Source organism: Heteronotia binoei, chromosome 3 (genome assembly GCF_032191835.1).
Source record: "Heteronotia binoei isolate CCM8104 ecotype False Entrance Well chromosome 3, APGP_CSIRO_Hbin_v1, whole genome shotgun sequence".
NCBI lineage: Eukaryota > Metazoa > Chordata > Lepidosauria > Squamata > Gekkonidae > Heteronotia > Heteronotia binoei.
The window spans coordinates 71,658,110-71,677,521 of NC_083225.1; the positions used below are offsets into that span (position 1 = coordinate 71,658,110).

At 39.6% G+C, this 19,412-nt stretch overlaps 1 protein-coding gene across 5 annotated transcripts in view; it reads left to right on the plus strand.

Moving 5' to 3' along the window:
- Positions 1-19,412, plus strand: part of NHS (NHS actin remodeling regulator) — a 344,164-nt gene that overhangs the window by 315,849 nt on the left and 8,903 nt on the right. For 3 of the 5 annotated variants that reach the window (XM_060234017.1, XM_060234019.1, XM_060234018.1), the window contains 4 exons: positions 1,582-1,709; positions 11,721-11,783; positions 13,883-14,075; positions 18,293-18,424. In XM_060234017.1, the coding sequence (XP_060090000.1) occupies positions 1,582-1,709; positions 11,721-11,783; positions 13,883-14,075; positions 18,293-18,424 (516 nt within the window). The other 2 variants (XM_060234020.1, XM_060234021.1) reach the window with 2 other exon arrangements.

The following is a 19,412-nucleotide window of genomic DNA, read 5'->3' on the forward strand; positions in this document are numbered from 1 at the left end:
TGGAGTGATGGACATACCTTTTTTGATCCTGTCACTGGGATATAGTGCTAAGAATGGTCATATACTGATTAATGTTTTAATTATTTTCCATTATCCTTCTTTCTTTTTATAAAAAAAATGGCAGGGATAAAATTCCTGAGTGTGAAAGGAACACTTGGAAATGCATTGTTGATGTTGTGTGGCTGGTGGGCATATACACCATGCCCTCAATAAAGTACTTGTTGTATCCAAAGTAGGGTATCTACTCAGGGAGCCCAACTTTCTCACCTCCCCAAGAACTGAATTTGAGAGAAATTTCAGGCTGCTTGGGGTGGGCGGGGTGGACCACGAAAGTTGTGTTCCACAAGCAGATATTCTTCTGCCCACAGAAGAAATCTTGGGGGTCTTTGCCATTGTTTCTTACTGCTACCAGCATGGGCCAATAAAAACAATATCAGATGTTGACTCCATCTGATAGGATTCATTTACAGATTCTTAAAACATGAATCTTAAAACACAAGGCTTCCCTTTGATGTAATAGTGTTACATACACAGTCTGCTCTTTTTCATCACAGTTTAAATTAGATAATATCTGTTCAGAATGGCCTACTTTTATAAATGCTATAAATAATATACTAAATAAACCCTTGGCATGTGTCAGCTGCAAATTGTCAGTCTGGCAAAGTGCCATAAAAAGGAAATGCAATCACAGTATTAGGTGCCTTTTTGCTTTTAGTTGCTGGTCCACATTACAGTGTTCAGATAAGCATAATCTTCTTCTGCCATCTTGTGGCCAGGAGACAATTACTGGAGCAAAAAGCAAGGAAGCTGTCAGATTATGAGCTTGTTCCTCCCAATGGAGTTCTGTGGTATCAGCTATGTTAATGGCCATCAACTATGCAGATATCTTATATTTTTCCTGTACCATCAATGGTGACCACTTTGGCTGAAATTAATATGATGTGTTCTCCCCCCACCCCCTGCCTTTCCTTACAAAGTAATTTGCTGCATTTCAAGAGTCAAAGTTACAATAGCTTCATTCATCAATGCCTTACAGGGTATTTTGTTCTCAGTGGACAACAGGGGGTAGTTGAATTTATGGGGAGTGGGAACCAGTTTTCAGTGGCCCAAGATTCTGCCAGTGGTACAAATCCATTGGGGTCAAGTATAAAGCAAAAAAGAGCATAGGAGAAGACTATGTTGTTACCTATGATTACATCTTTCAAACAAGAAAAAAAACATGCAGCAGTTTTTCATTTGCATACGAGAGCTACTGTTGTGTAGTAGCTAAAATCAGTCTTTCAGCTTTAGCACCCCCCCACCCCCGCCCTGCCCAGTACATGACTTGGAATATCAAAACAGTGTTCTGCCTTACAGGGTTGTTATATGGATGGAAGCACCATTATACACACACACACACACACACACACACACACACATATGAGCTGTCCTTATGCAAAGTTTAATTAATGCCAAGCATTTGCTGAAGTCCATAAAAATGTTGGTATGTCTGATGAACAAACTGAATGTGATTGAACTTTAGATTTTTATGTCCAATGTTTTTAAACATGGCTGTCTGAAAGGTTTTCTTTTGATAAACAGAGCAACGGAATCGGGATAGAGAACAGAAAGTCCTGGGCCCAGTTTCTGTGGTGGCTCCCCCATTTCCCTCTTTCCCTGCAGTTTACAATCAGAAAAGCAAAGAGACAAAGGACCGCCACTCACTAAAAGTAAGTTTTCCTTTCTGCCTAAAGCTGTTTCTGATCTGTACAGCCTCAAAGTTGCATCTCTTCCTTTAATAGCTAAGGGGCAGGGACAAGCAGATTGTCTGGGCTAAACCTTTGTCATGAAGCTGTTCAAGGTCTAATTACTATTGAATTCTAATACCTTCAGGTGTATTTTGGTATCTTTTTCATTACGTTTTTTATCCATCCATATGAGTTTTGTTTGCTTCATCTTTATTTTTCTCATTTAAAAAAATTAACCATCTGAAAGATTTTCAACTGAAGAACAGTTTGTATTTGGGAAAGGGTCTACCAGGAAAGTAATGCTCACCTGCAATATTACTTTAACTCAGACAGCCGTAACCAAATTCAGGATGTCCCATTGATCCATTCTATCAGGGGACATATTTTGTAGTTAAAGGATGTTGCTACAGGTAGAGAATTTTGCTGCAGATAGAAATAACCTATGTTTAGGGCTATATTCAGCTATGTTCTGAAGAGCACAAGGTTAATTTGCAATGTAAATGAACCAAGACGTTCTAAAGTCTGTACATTCTCTCCCCATCCCTCCATGTACAGTGCAAAGATTGAAGACTTCCTGATTTTGAGACAAATATGCATTGGGCATGATGACAAAACAGAATTTTCTTATCTACAAATAAAAATTCTAAATTGGGATTAATTTGTGATTTCAAATTCTGGTTTGAAGACAAGACAATTGTGAATCAGATGAATCAATAACTAACTGCTGCTTATTCCAAAACTGGAAGTCTTCATTCTCAGGGAGCCTCAAAACAGATTATGCAGAGAAATCTGATCAATAGGATCAATTTAAAAGAGAGATAATGTAGTAAACAATGTACTAAGAATAGGATTAGAGAATCTGAAACAGGCATAAAATATTAGATATGATACAGAATGCAAAAACAATGTGGAAAAGTTGAATTACATCAGTAGAAGGTAATGCAGTGGGTTACACAGTGATAGTAGGATAATACATACAGCAAATAATATGTCCTATACAATGTAGTCCACAATCCATTTCCCTTTATAAGTACTTTCCTAAATTATTTTGTTATAGTATACCCCTCTTACCTTTATAGAAATGCCTTCCTGAACAGTTCTGTTATGCAGGATTTGCAGAATGACAAAAGTGTCGTAGCCTTCTTGACCTCCTCACAGGCCCAGATTAACAATTAGGCCAAGTAGGCACTGTCCTATCGACCCCCATGCCTTTAGGGGCCCCAGGCCGGCTTTCTCCCTCGCTTTTCCCTCTGCTTGCAGCCCTCCCAGCCTGCACGTGTAACCAGCAACTGAGCCGCTCTTTGCCCAACTTGCCTCTCCCCCACAGCTTAGTAAAAGGGGCTTTTAAGCAGGCGCCTGCAGGCTGCAGAGGGGGCCATGGGCAGTGAGGCAAGTGCTCAGACTCTGAGATAATTTGCAAGGGGCCCCCTGAGATTTCAACTGCCTCAGAGTCTCCACAGGATTTAGTCCAGCACTGCCTCCTCAAGCAGGTCATTCAACAAGGTGGGAGCCACCACAAAAATATATATAAGCAAAAAATTCATTCTGGACAATTTAGAAAGGTGTTGCTGACAAGGATCCAGAAAGAACTCTAGCAGTCACAATTTTTTAAAATTCCTTTTTGTCTATTTGATGATGAGTGATTAACAACAGCTGTTCACTGCTCAAGATCCACGTTATCACAGAGCTTTTATTGGATAAAAGGAAAGGAAAGGCATTGCTAATCCATGGTTTCTATAAATCTGTTGCTTTTCTCCTATACTACTTTTAACTGTTACAAATGAATACTTACAACAATGAACACTTGCCTTGGTTTGCTGAAGGACGTTCTCTTATGAGGACAAAGTACTCACTATGTCAGGATGCCAGCGTTGTGTTGCATGCCAAATAAGGGCCACCTTTATACTAACCTTTGAAAAATCCATAAGGCTCTTCTGATTATGAAGTGTACTGGTAATTCTGCTTCCAATGGCAAATTACAGATTTTCAGATCAAGTTAAAACACGTGACAAAATTACATTATAAAATCATTAAAATAAGCTCACCTTCCAAACATACCTCATTAAAGCAACTTTTAAAAGAGTTAGAAACAGAGTTAAAATATATATAAAATAGTTAAAACACACAATATACATTAAACAGTCATTAGGAAGGAGGGATCTTCACCCGCTGGCAGAAGACAGCAAGAGAAGGGGACAAACAAATCTCCCTGGAGAGAGAATTCCAGAACTTTGGTGCCATGGCTGAGAAGGCCCTCTCCTGGGTTGCAACCCAATCAATCTCAGAAAGCAGAATCATTCAAAGCAGAGCCTTTGAAAATGACCCTAACAGTGGGGCAGGTTCATAAGGGATTAGGTGATCCTTCAGGTATGTTGGTCCCAAGCCACTACCACTACTACTGTCTCATACTGCTTCTTAATTTATTAATTTTAAGGAAATTACTAAAATATAGAAAACGTTAGACCAGAGGTGTCAAATGTCCAGCCCACTTAATCAGGCCCACATTGCTCTTTTCATCCCCCTCCCTCTCCTGTCCTCACCCTTTGAAGCTCTGAGGCTGTTCTTTGCTCTTTCTGCCTTGTCTTTGTCAGCTGTAGCAGGAAGTGAAGCTGCAAGGAAAATGCTGAATGAATATTCCATTAAAGTCTCTGTGTCCCAGATAGATAGGGTCCAGAGTAGGGTTGCCAAGTCCGATTCAAGAAATATCTGGGGACTTTGGGGGTGGAGCCAGGAGACATTGGGGGAGGAGCCAAGATCAAGGCTGTGACAAGCATAATTGAACTCCAAAGGGAGTTCTGGCCATCACATTTAAAGGGATGGCACACCTTTTCAATGCCTTCCTTCCATAGGAAATAATGGATAGGGGCACCTTCTTTTGGGGCTTATAGAATTGGACCCCCTGGTCCAATCTTTTTGAAACGGGGGGTATTTTGGGGAGAGGCACTAGATACTGTACTGAAAGTTTGGTGTCTCTACCCTAAAAAACAGCCCCCCCCCCCGAGCCCCAGATACCAATTCTCCATGATTTTCTATGGGAATAAATCTCCATAGGGAATAATAGAGTTCCCAGCAGACATTTCCCTCCGCTCCCCCCCCCCCGCTTTCTGACGACCCTGAAGCGGGGGGAGGGCCTCTAAACCGGGGGATCCCCTGCCCCCACCTGGGGATTGGCAACCCTAGTCCAGAGACATTAATGGAAAATCAATTCCACATTGCAACTTTGTCTGTGCTGCAGTGTGTTTCGATGGAGTGAAGATCAGTTTCACTTTCAGTGTTCCTATAGCCAACTGAAGCAAATGCTTCCTGGAGTTATGTCTTTGCAAATAAAAGGTTGATGATTTAAGCCAGCTTGTCTCTGCTGAATGGACCTGACCCAATGAGTAGTCTAACCTGGGAATCCACAGCCAAAGGGGGATATTACAATAATACATTGGAAAGCCACTATTCTTCCACCTTTCAGTTTTAAACAAAATACTGCAAAAGTTTTAAGCATGTTTATATTTTAAGCTAAAAATAATATATTTAATTGTGCTTGTGTCCTTTATAAAATTTATATCTCCGCTACTTCATATTACATTTTATGACACACATATCCCACCCCCACAAAGTCCCATTGGTGTCAGATCCAGCCATCATAACAAATGAGTTCGACACCCCTGAGCTAGACTCCATTTGAATGGTTGCAAAAATCTATCACAAATGCCTAAAATTTTACATCTAAAAGAGTGATAGGTTTCCTATTATCTTCTAATAAAAGAGGTAGTCTCCATATGATCTACATTTTGGAGCAAAGGAAAAATTAAAAGTTTTCTTGACTCATAAAAATGATTGCATGTAGAGGCTGCATAATATAGGATGTATATACTACCTGCACCACGGCTGCATATTCAGAGTATGGTATCTCAAGATACCTCGCTTGCAAAACTCTAGATCAGGGGTGTCGATCTCATTTGTTATGAGGACTGGATCTGACATAAAAGAGACCTTGTTGGGCCAGGCCATGTCAAGCTGGGCCAAGCCATGTCAGGCCAGCCCAAGTGTGTACCTATTTAAGATTAGGTAGCCAATATATACATTTGAACACAGACAAACACAAATATATATATATATATATAAGTCCCCAGGGACTTTCCTTCCTTCTCCAAGTCAATAGAAGGAAGAGAGGCTTGGCTCAGTAGCTCTGCTGTGCAATTGAGAGAGCCTGGCAAAGCAAACTATTCCTCCCCAAAGGAGCAGCCTCAGCCAATGGAGAAAATGGAGGCTTTGTTCTGTAGCTCCTGTGCAATTGAGCAAGCCTTGCAAAGCAAGCTGTTATGCAGAAGGAAGCAAGATACAAGGAGAAGGAAGCAGATGACAGCCAGTTGCTTGAGGGCCTGATAGGAGCCCTATGGGGGCCTGATTTGGCCATACTGCATGTTTGACACCCCTGCTCTAGATGGTAGGGCATTTAGGCATGTCAACTTAAAAGCATACCTATAGCAAGGAATATTCAGATATGAGCAGTAATTGGGAAGCTCTCCAGGTGAAAGAATACCATAAAATTGAGTATAAGAAACACGTTGTGCTCTATAGATTGTACTATTATAATCCTACTTAAACAGACATTTCTTAATCATTTTTATGGCTTGTGGTGCAGAGTGGTAAAGCTGCAGTACTGCAGTCGGAGCCCTCTGCTCATGATGACCTGAGTTCCGCTGGAATTGAACTCAGGTCATGAGCAGAGGGCTCCGACTGCAGTACTTGAAGTTCAATTATGCTTGTCACACCCTTGCTCTTGGCTCTGCCCCAATGTCTCCTGGCTCCACCCCCAAAGTCCCCAGATATTTCTTGAATTGGACTTGGCAACCCTAGCCAAAGCTGGTAAAAGGCATTCTTAGGCACAGCTGCCACCTACTTATCCAGCAGTAGGCCTTAGTCTAAGAGCACCACCAAACTACAGCCCTGTTCCTTCAAGTGGAGTGCAACTCCATCCAGAACCGGTGACACCTTAAATAATGGGTCAGACCTTCTATGGGACCAGTAGGACTTCCATCTTGTCAGGATTAAGCTTCAGTGTATTAGCTTGTATCAGTTCCAAAACTGCTTCCAGGCCCTGATTCAGTGTTTCTGCAGCCTCCCTGGGATCACCTGGAAGTGCAAGACAAAGCTGAGTGTCATCCACATATTTGTAAAAACACAACCTAAACCTCATCCAGTGATTTCATGCAGATGGTAAAGATCATAGGACACAAGATGGAACCTTGTGCAGCCCCACAGGTCAAAGGCCAAGGGGTTGAACAGCAGTCCCCCAGCACGAGCTTCTGAAACCTACCCCTTCAGGTAGGACCAGAACCACTGCAGAACAGTGCCTCCCAATTCCAGTCCAGATAGTTGGTCCAGAAGGATACCATGATAAGTGGTATCAAAAGACACTGAGAGGTCCTGGAGAATCAACAGAGTTGCACTCCTGCCAATCTCACAGTTTAAGTCATCCACCAGTGCAACGAGGGCTGTTTCAGTGCCATAACCAGGCCTGAAATCAGACTGGAAGGGATCTCAACAATTTGCCTTTTCCAGGAAGCTCACAGTTATTTAGTCACCATCCATTCAATCACCTTGGAATGCAACATTTGAGACTGGCTGAAAATCTCCTGGGCCAAGGGTAGGCTTCTTTAGAAGGGGACACACCACTACCTTTTTCAAGGCTGGGGGCAACCACCTTCTCTTTTAGGGGAGATTTAACAAATTCTCAAACCCAGTCAGCCAGCGCCTCCCTGGCAGATTTATATAACCAGGATGGACAGAGTTATTAATTGTTCTAATGTTTTATGTGAACTGCCTTGGGGGATCCCGGTCAGGTGGAAAGGAAGCATTAAAATGTTTTAAATTTTAAAAAATCCTGAAATGTAACACTGGCTGCTGCTGCCTCTGTCTTCTGATTGCTGTGGGCTTGCTTCTTCATATAAGATACTAGCTAGGAGCCAGGAGTCCTCACACCCCACTGGGTTCCAAACTATTCCCTCCTGCTGCTCTTTTGTAGTTCATGCAAAGTGGGCATGTTAAGTGTCTGCAGCAATCATTTGCCTTTACTGGAAATGTTTACTTTTGCTAGATCATAAGAATATATCTTACCAAGGTTTGCTTTTTGTGTAAATAGCTAAAAGGGTCATTTCATTTCACTGTGGCCCACTTCTGCACAGTCCCAGCATATGCCTTAACAGTGTATTCATACACACACTTGCAAGCTCAGTCAGTGTAGAGCTGTGGGAACCAAAAACTGAAAATATGGTCTCTCATTGTTTGAATTCCCTATACTTCAAATGAGGTACCAATATGCTTTTTTTAAAAAAAAAAGTCATTGTTTTACCTTATATTAACTAGGTTATATTGTACAAAGTCCAATTTACAAAGAACACTAATCCCATTTCAAGTGTTCTAAGTGCTTCATGTACATTACTGCAGTAATGCTGACAATAGCCTAAGGCAGTACTTTTATTGTCATATTGCAGAAGGCCATGACAAATATGCAAGAATGTAATTCCAGTAAAGTCACCACGAAGATTAACGTATGAAACTGCCTTCTTTTGATTCAGACCAATGGTCCATTAAGGACAACATTGTCTACTCTGATTGGTAGCAACTCTCCAGGTTTCAAATGGAGGTCTATCACATCACTGACATATAATCCTTTTAATCAGTGATGCTGGGGATTGAATTTGGGACTTCCTGCATGCAAATCATGACACCCCACCCAGATTCCAGACAAGGTGTTATTTTGTGATTTCCTGTGTCACAGCTGTTTCTTGTGCCCCACTATTCAAAGCATATTTTCTTGAAGTAAATCCCACAGAGTCAAACGATATTATAATACAGTAGTTAGCAGAGCTTTATTTGTAGAAAAAGCCCAGCAGGAACTCGTTTGCAAATTAGACCACACCCCTGACATAACTAGGCTTGCCAATCCCCAGGTCCCGGGGGGTTCTTCTGCTTTCCTAGGCTCCTTCCCACCCCAAGTCAGCTGGCCAGTGGGGGGAAGCCCTGCCCCCAGAGGACCATGTGCCTTTCCACCTCTGGAGTCTTCCGTCTCCGATTGAAAGGCTTCTTCTTGGGATTGTGTGTCTGTGTTACTTTGAAGAAGTGGGCAGCAACTCATGAGTAGAGAGGCCAATCCCTCGCTTCAGAGTCTGGCCTGGGGAGCCTATGTACCATCAAACAGTAGTATTTATGCCCTACCTAAAAAAAAAAATTAAAATGGAATTTTTTTATTTTTCAGGCACATATCCAAGATGCATATTTATAATATCTGGAAGTAGGTATATTACCACTAAATTCAGAAGTTTAAAGATATTTGTAAGCTTCTAATTAGAAATATCAGTAAAGAAAAGAAATAAGCATCTGCAAGCTTAAACTGAATTATTTACAACTTCTGTTTCAATTTTATATTTCTGGATTTCTAATCAAGCATCCTTAATATTCTGATACTACTTATGGTTGCTTTGAAAATTATGCATTGTGAATCTGGTAAACTCTGAACCAGCTTATTTTTATTAATTATTCATATTGCAAAATTCATTTTAAAAATTACAGAACCAAACTCTATAATTTTCTTCAGTGTTTTCCCATTCATGCCGAAAGCCCCTGACTTCCCTGGGTTATCACCTTGGGCCCACCTTTCCTTTGGGATGTGTACCTTCATTCTCCTTGGGACTTAAAATCTGATTCTCTTTTCTGACGTTACCATAATAAGGTGCCACTTCAAATCCTCCGCCTCCTTAGAGATCACAAGAACTCCACCATGAACCCCTCAATCCCACCTTGGTGGGGTTACAACCCTTATTCCTGTACTTCAGTCTCCTGATCACAACCAAATAAATCTCAGCCCTTTATCTTATATATCATTGCATTCTTGTTTTGCAGGTCCACTTGACCCAGATTTATTTGACAATGTAGAAATAATTCATTTTCAGTAATCAGACACATATGTGAACATTTCCAGTGCAACAGATTGTGGCTATTGATAGGAGTCAGTGAAGAACTGAAATGTATACATACTATCCGGAGGCATCTTTATTTCTGCAGTACATTTGCAGCTTCTCAGGCCCTTCTCAGACTCTCTGGATCTACTTGAAGAGACATGCCAGGCAGTTCCTTAGTTATTCAGATTCTCTTTACTACATTCAAGTTGGGATACATCTGGTATGAATAGCAATGTCAGTGTATTTGGAATGAAAAGGTTCTGGAGCTATGGCTCCACTTTTTTGTAAGGAAAAAGTCCACTAATGGGATACAGAATTAAATGTTTAATTTGGGCCTTGGCATTATTGGGAACAGGAGCCAACTGTTACATTCATCCATTTTTCTTAACTGCCATACCACTGTCAGGGGTTAAAATTAAAAATTTCAAAGCAAGAACAGGGCTAACTCAAGGATTTTGTGCATCCTAGACAAATGACTGTCACCCCTTCCCCTTCACACTGTAGTGAAACAGCCACCAACCCTCCTCCTCCCACCTAGCACCATAGGGAAGCCACCCCCAACTCATGCTGTCCTCAGTGTGCCTGGAGCTGTGGCTTCGTGCAGTGCGATGCATCCCAACGTGGATGGATTGGGAGGCAAAAAAATGGCCCTAGAAAAGGGTCCCACTCTCACCCCTGATGGTGAAAGTGAGAGCAGACTTGACATGGGTGGTGGGAGTGAGAGCAGACTTGACATAGGCTGCCCCCTAGGCATACCAGTGGGGTCTGCTGCTTGCTACAGCAGACCCTGATAACACGCTGGCAGGCAAGATCCTGACAGAGATAGCTTGGTGACCTTGGGCAATCACCTAGGTACCCCAAATGGACAGGATGGCATACTGAGCCAGAATCTCCTTCATGTAAATGGTTGGAGGTGCTTATTGGAGAGGTACAAAGTAACAAGCATAATGTGATCCCATCTTGTGAACATGGGGCCTCTTGTTCCTTCTTTGTAGCTTAGTCAGTTTAAACGTCTGAGAAAGTTAGATAGTCCTTAACTGCTGTTTGTGCATGTATTAAGGGTAATCTGCTTGCAGGAGTCTGTTTGCTGAACTGAACTGCAGTTGATACATTTAGGACTTTTTTAATAAAATAAAATGGTGCATACACAATGGTATATGGAGAGCTCACAATAATTGCTTTGCATCGTGAATTCCAATTTTTCTGCGCAAATCCTGTTATGAATTATATCTGCCCAACAGTAGAGGAGAGGAAGGAGTCCAAGAATTTCAGCACACTTTTGTAGTTTCCAGTACCGAAGAATAGTTTGAAAATTCCATGGTGATTCCATGGTGCTTGTATTTTTTAAAAATTCAGAAAACAGAGCAGATTTGAATTCAGATTTAGGTGGGCAGTGGGAGAAACTGCACATACGTTGTTGGCTTTCAAAGAACTTGTCTGGCAAAAACTGCACATTTGATTGCCTATGCCCACTGACCTTCTTCCATGTAATCAACCACTATGTGTGCCAGTGTTGAACAGAGAGAAAACTGGGAAACAAATTCTAATTAATAACATAAAAAGGTAAAGATAGTCCCCTGTGCAAGCACCAGTCATTTCGACTCTGGGGTAACGTTGCTTTCAAAATGTTTTCATTGCAGACTTTTTATGGGGTGGTTTGTCATTTCCTTCCCCAGTCATCTACACTTTCCCCCCAGCAAGCTGGGTACTCATTTTACTGACCTCAGAAGGATGGAAGGCTGAGTCAACCTGGAGCTGGCTACCTGAACCAGCTTCCACTGGGCTGAACTCAGGTCGTGAGCAGAGGGCTCCGACTGCAGTACTGCAGCTTTACCACTCTGCGCCATGGGGCTCTCAATTGATAACATAGGTGATCATTATACTGTTTTATAAAATACCTGTTCACTTCATCACCACCACCACAATGAGTCCACATCAATGTGATACTATGCAGTCCTAATATACTTTGGCCAAAACCATAGATACGTTTTCAGTATGTGTTTAATTTATTCATATTTTTCACATTTCATGTTTATAGTTTTACAGCACCCGCTCGCCCTCCCCCACTGAGTGTTGCCACATGACCCCATGGAGTAGAAAGGTATTGAAAAAAACCCACTAAACTAACAGTCTATCACTCATTCTATCCCTTTCAGTCCTTAATCCTTTCTCTTGCTTGCTTGCTTTTTGGCTGGCTAACTTTGTTGTCTTTATGTTGTGCTTCTATCAACAACGAACACCAACTTCCCCCCCCCACCACCTGGTTTAACAGATTTAATAGCTCACAAGAGGGGTTTTCTTTGCTGATTATTTTTAAAAGGCCAACTCAAATTTGTCTGAGAGATTTTATATAATGCAGGAAAAAAATGAGAGTGAGAGAGAGAGATTTTGGAAAACCACAAGAAAACATCCAAATGATCCCAAAACTAAAGCAGGGATGTGCTCTATGGACTGTTATCATTGCCATTGTTTGCTAAAGAGCAGCACTGGCAGACAGTCAGAGATTGTGGTCAGGTCACTTCACTTTCTTTGTCCAGCAAGCCATTGTTATGCAGGGAAGGATTCAGCAACAAAATGCAGGCTATGTGGGGCTTTTTTCTCTTTCTTTCTTTTTTTTTTTTGCATGCACCAACTTTTTTTTTCAGGGGTTACCTAGGAAACAAAGTCTTTTGTGCTACTAGTTTATATGAGCTATTCATGTCTGCTGGGGAACAGCACAAAAGCTGAAGAGATAAAGAAAGCTGCTATGTTTTTCTAACCCAGGGATGGAGCAAAATCTTTTGGGGGGACAGGCATCCCTTTTCATTTTTTTACTAGAGATTTTGTGCATGATTCCAAGAAGGTAAGCAAATGGCTTGGTGTAACTAACTTCAAAAAGTAAATTTGGCCTTCAGAATGTAAGTAGGAAGTTCTGAACAGTTGCGAGTCTGCCCTTGGTCTTCAGAAAGAAGGTCTCGTAATATAGCTCAGGGAAAGCAGAAACCTAGAGTTTGTTGATGCTGGTGATTTTCTGTTGGAAAATTGTCAAATATCAAATGCTATGACAAGAAAAATCAAATTAAATTTTGTCCTTTAACCACATCTAAGAGAACTAAAGCATTTGAGAAGATATAAAAACTAAGGACAGAGCAAGCAAGTGTTAGCCAAGGAGGAATTGGGAATGTATCTTTAGACAGTCAGCACAGTAAGCAGCAACCGATTAGATAACTGAGAATTTTAAATCTCTGAAAGAGTATCTGTGTCCAGTTGTTCAAGTAAATGCACTTTCTGAAACTGCATAGATTTCAACAAATTACTTCTAAAGCATGGCAGTCACTTTTTTCTCTGTAAAATTACTCATTCCTTCTATGTAGCTGATCTCTCAGTGCTTGTTTATCTTTTGTGGCTTGTATGGAATAGTTTGGGTAGCATATTTTGAAGTGTTTGCATTGTTTCTAAATATTATTTCAGCATCTAAGGTGGGAGCTCATCCATTGCTTTTCAAAAAATTTTTAAAAAATCCAGTTGGTATTAAATATATCTCTATCTGTGACAGACATGCATTCCAATTCTGCTCATTTTAGCTGAGAAGTACCATTTTCCAGTGAGGTTTACTTTCAAGTACACATGAGTAGGATCTGGCTCAGGCTATAATCCTAACCATGCCAACTTGGGAGCAAGTTTTACTAAACTCAAGCAGTTTTCTGCCTAGTAATGATTAGGATCATACTGGAGTGTAGTTAAAAGCAGTTACTTGCTTCCAAATGATGCTATTTAGATGTCTGTACCTTACAATTATTGTCAAATATACATTAATAAAGTAGAAAATCTGTATAGAATGGCTTTGCTGGTTGATATTCATGTATATATAAAACAAGAAAGGCATTCAAACTCACAGGCAGTTGCTAAAATAGTATGCATAAATGGATAGTATGACCATTATTTTTGAAATAACTGTGAGCATGTTTGAAACAACCAAGCACTGATTGGAAATTGTTCTCTTCTACTGAAAACCAGTTTTAAGCTCCAGGTACTAAACTGTTTCTAATATATAAGAAGACATTTACTTCCTATCTGTTGACTGTTTGCTGAAACAATGTTGGTGTTCATGGTGTCTCTTGTTTCTTTGAACTCTTTCTCTAAATCTCATTTTCTGATATTATTTAAATGAAATTTTGTCACAAAGGAAGAGATACTGATTTTGATTGCATTAATTTACAGTCACACCCTCCAGAGGAAGAAGATACAGATGTCATGTTAGGGCAGAGGCCGAAAAATCCAATACATAATATTCCTTCTACACTGGATAAGCAAACCAATTGGAGCAAAGCACTACCTCTCCCAACTCCAGAGGAGAAAATGAAACAAGATGCCCAAGTGATCTCCTCTTGCATTATCCCCATCAATGTCACTGGTACAGATCTATTGTACTTCTTTTTATGTTGGCAAAAGGTGGTTCAAGTTAGTTGTTTTTATTTACGGTGAGCATGTCTCTTATCACAGAGCTTTATGACTAACAAATGTAGGGTTATGAGTCAAGGATTTAGCAGAACTTTGTGCCACATAAATTAGTTAAATGTCTTTTGAATATCCCTTATGTCAGTGTTGTTAAAACTGGAACAAGTTGGCAGGGCTGTCATTGTCTTATATAATATATTGCCACTAACATTTATGGGATGTGATGTCCAGTTCTCTTACATATAAGAGCAGAGAGTTCCATTTTGTCAAACATGAAAAGGTCTATTTGAATTTAACTGAAATTAAATCATTCTCAAATTTAAAGGGGTTAGTCATCTCTTGTATGGTTGTCATGTATGTCTGACCAAATAAGAATAGCAAGCAAATGGTTCTTCTAGACAATAAATAATAATACAAGTCCAGATTGAATAGCCAACACTTGCCCTTTCATTCCTCATGCAGAGCCACAATAATTAGCTGTTTCTGGATTTAAAACAATCACTTGCCATTAAAGTCAATCCTCAGAACCACAATTCCAAAGCCATTGTTAGGAATTATGATTTTGCAGGGCAAGGGATAATTTTTGTTTCCTGGTTCAGCTTAGCAGTAATAACTACAGCTGGCCTGAAACAAAAGAATAACTATTTTATCACATAGAAATGGAGGAGGAAGGTAAGTTGGAAATCACATGGTTACAAGAATTCCCACCTCCCCAGGCCTGTGCACATAGCAGCAGAAGTTGGCTGCTACATCAATCATAACAACATTATTAACTGATTTATAACTTTTAAGTATATTGCTTAAAGGTAAAGGTAGTCCTCTGTGCAAGTTGTTGTTTCCAATTCTGGGATGATGTCGCATCACGTTTTCATGGCAGACTTTTTATGGGGTGGTTTGCCATTGCCTTTCCCAGTCATCTACACTTTACCCCCAGCAAGCTGGGTACTCATTTTACCAACCTTGAAAAGACGGAAGGCTGAGTCAACCTTGAGCTGGCTACCTGAACCCAGCTTCCACTGGGAGCAAATGCAAGTCATGAGCAGAGCTTGGATTGCAGTACTGCAGCTTACCATTCTGCGCCACAGGGCTCCTAGTATATTGCTTACTGACTTTATCTTACCACAAGTAGAGACCCCATGAGACTAATGGGGAAAGGAATCCCATCCTTTTATTATCTCTGCCCAGCCCTTCCCTCCCCCTGCTGCCAGCTGTCTTTCACTCTTCCTGCTCCCTGCCCCATCTTCCTCCTCCTGGGCTGACCTGGTAGTGCACCCTTGCCCTCCCCACCACATCTGATTTCATTCTCTTTTGCTTCCCTGAGGGCTGGCTGTACTTGGCCTCCTTTTCTTGGTTTTTGAAGCTGCATTGGGGCCAGGTACAGAATTAGATATATGACTGCATAATTTTGCTGTTTAGAGAAGAATTTTCTTTCAAGAGACTTGAGCTGTTTTCTTTTTCTCATTCTCTTGTTGGTTGTTTATTTTATTTCATGAAGATTTTTCTTACTATAAGGAAAAAATGCCTGAACAGAGGAGTCACCTATGTCTTCCTCTTTCATCAAACTACCATAGCAATCCTAAGCAGACTTATGCCTTTCTAAGCCTATTGAAGTCAATGGTCTTAGAAATATGTAATTTTATTTATGTCCAAATAGAATATGCTCATTTACAGAGTAGACAAATTTCATAATCAGAGGTAATTTTATTCCTTTTCCTCTATTCTTGCTTAAAAGGTAACATTATTTTTCAATAGGGAAGAAAGGGCAGCAACTATTTGAACAGTGGGTTAATAATATTTTTTTTTAAAGAGAAGAAGCAAATTTATAAAACAAAACTTCAGTTAGCTGCCACAATTCATCACAGAGTTGAACTGAAATCAGTCATCAGAGCACACCTAACTCTTAGTTGGCTTTTGGTTAACTAATAGCTTGTTAGGCTCTTGCAAGGGACTCACATTAGATAAGCTGAATGTTTTCCTTCGAAGAACAGCTGATCCTTAGCTGATCCAACTGTATTTTGAAACTCCTTCTGGACTTCAAAGCAGTGCCTTGTGAGCCATTGTGAAATAACAAGTCTCCTTGGGTTTACAGGTCTTTGGATCTTTGTGTGTTTAGCATTAGCATACAAGTTTTCTTTAGATACTCAAATTAGTTTTCCCCACAATAAATGAAGGTTCATATTGGCACAGTTTAATAACTTCTAAATGTAGTTCCAGTAAAAAAAAAAATGACCTCTAGCAAAGAGGTTGCAATGCTTTAAAACTATTTTCCCAACATATAAAAATGCAATAGTGATTTATTTACACTATTTACATTGGTGTTAGTGGCTGAGCCTGATTCAAAAATATTGTCTGGGGTCTCCTTTAGTAGATTTCAAGAAGAACTTTTACAAGAAAGTTACTTTTTGGTGTTTTGCATTTGTATGTAATGTACTATGTATGTGTATGTCCATGTATAATTATGACCAATATAATTATACACCATTGAAAATACAGATTTTTTATTTGAGTTGGGGGGGGGGCTTGTTTCCCCCTCATTTTTGTCTTTTTTTCATGGATTTCCTAGGGAGTGCCTCAGTGTGTAGATGGTCTAAACATCTGCTTGTAAAAACATGCCAAGTTATAACCCTTTGTTTTAAAGAAATCTACCTGTCAAAATATTAAATGAACATTTTTAAAAAGAGGATGATTGAATTCAGTTTCTAAATACATTTAGCCAATTAAATTGCTTCTGATTGCCAATGACTGTTCCATTTTCATATGTAAAAAAGTCAAGTTATTTAGATACTCAATGGTCTCTTCTTTTAAAAAGTTCACTTGATTCAGCAGTAGTCAAGTTTTTTACATGGGACTTTTGCATCCCCTATGGCATTAGATGCATCCATTAAATTCAGCTGGCAGAAAGTGGGTATTGTGATGTGTTTTCACATCTAGGTAGGCATCTGTATCATCTGTGTTCATGGATCTCTTGAATTAATGGAGTTCACTATGGTCCTAGCTATTCATTTCATGTATATGTAGAAACAAGACTTTTACATTGTCACCTTTAATACTAGAAAGTAATCTCTCAATGGAAATCAATATGTATAAAGGACTATGGGTCACAGCAATAAATCTTGTTAAAATCAATAGGGTTTACTTCCAAAAATATTTTGTTAGGGAATAATACCAAACAAACATTAGAATATTTGGAAGACATTACACAAATACCAAGTGCACCCCCACTTTCCCCCCCCTTTTTTTGCTACTTTCCATCGGTTACTAGAATTAGGAAAGAATTTCCTATTGCTATCATATTTGCATGAGAAAGATATAGACAAAATACTGTATTAAGTAGTCAACTTACTTTAGCATTTACACTTCTCAGGTATCTCTTGTTACAAAGAACATTTTCCATTTAAAAACATTCTACCCTTTTCTCCATATGTGGAACTTAAGGGTGTTTGGACACATAAATAAAAGAGATTTCACAAAATCAAAAGGAATGCAAATCACTTAACAAAATGCAAGGAACATGTAATGTGGCTGGTTAATTTACTGGTTTTAGTATTTCTTTAAAGATTAGTGGATCTGCTTAGTGTATTACTATAAGGTAAACATCATAGCTAAAAGTTGTTTACACTAATGGCATCATGAAATATCGGTGTGAATGCTGAGATAAGACTCAGCACTAGCAATGTCCTCTATGGACAAGTATTCAGAAAACTTTATTGCATCTTCCATAATGTGTCTGCTTCAATAGGATAGATTGATTATCTAAAATGCACTCAGTTATTCTTGAATCTAAGCCTCCCTACAGTTCCACTGTGTTGTGTTTTGCATAAGTCAGAATTGAACAATTTCTGATCATCATCTTGGATGCTTATGTTTGTTGCCTGCATATCCACGATAAATGGATAAAATAAAGGTTCCTTTATTTCTGAGAATGCCTAACTTTATTTTTTTTCTTTCACCCCCCCCCCCACACACACCTTTTTTGTAATTTTTGGCAATGCAGGGTGCTTGGAAAGATCAGGGGTTAGTATACAAGGTATACTTTTCATTATTTGTACAAAGTCTGCATCACATTTATTTGCAGGCATATCCCAAAGTGCTCACATGACATCCACTGTCTTCCAATCATGACAATTTGTTTACTATTTCTAAAAGCTAATGAGACCTATTTATGGGTTGCAGGAGTTGGTTTTGACAGAGAGGCTAGTATACGCTGCTCTCTTGTTCACTCACAATCTGTACTACAGCGGAGACGGAAATTGAGAAGGAGGAAAACCATCTCTGGCATCCCCAGAAGAGTCCAACAAGAAATAGGTGTAGTATAAATAAAACTCTTGACTAGACAGCATTTAAACAGCCTGAACTGCAGTGGTATCCTGCCTTCCAAACAGCTTTCCAACAGCCTGAACTGCAGTGGTATCCTGCCTTCCAAACAGCTTTCCAAGGAACATTTCAGCTTTTAAGATTGTGGGGTTTTGAGTATAATGCATTTGAAGTTGTTTTGTTTTGTCTTTTTAAAAAATATTGCTAGACAAACTATATTACTCATTACTGCCTTCAGCTGAACATTTCAGCTTTTAAGATTGTGGGGTTTTGAGTATAATGCATTTAGAGTTGTTTTGTTTTGTCTTTTTTTTTAAATATTGCTAGATTAACTATATTACTCATTACTGCCTTCAGATTTTACATTCTGTAGGTCTTACTGAGTAATATAGATATCCATGTCCAAACCTTGTTTAAATGTAATGAGTTACTTGATTTTTGTTGTATTCTTTTCTCCCCCCCCCCCCCTATTCCCATAATCCTGTACATAAAAAGTAACTAGATTCAGTGAAAGTTTTTTCTTGTAATGATCAGGTAAAGAACTGACAGATGTTACCCTGAAAAATGATAATGAATGATCACTGTTTAGTTTATGCAGAAGACTGGGTGAATGTTTATACCTGGTAAATTTCAAAATTTATGCTTTCTTGTAAACTTTTTCAAATATATCTCTACCTTTCAGGCTTGTTTCTCCCCCCCCCCCCCCGCCAAGATAACAAGCATGAAATTATACAGGTTCACTTAGTTCAACAGTAAATAGATTCAAGTCTGCCAAAATTTTCTTATATAAGGTTATTGCACAATCAGAATTTCATTCTTATTTTTATAGTGGTCACTATGTAAGTTATGCAGGGATAGCCAATGAAACTGTCCGTGGTATTATAAAACTAGTAGTAGCTGCTCAGAATTTTGTTGGCTTGGCAGCAAAGATAGGACTCACACTAATGGGTTTAAATTAAGGCAGGAAGGTACCAGCTGG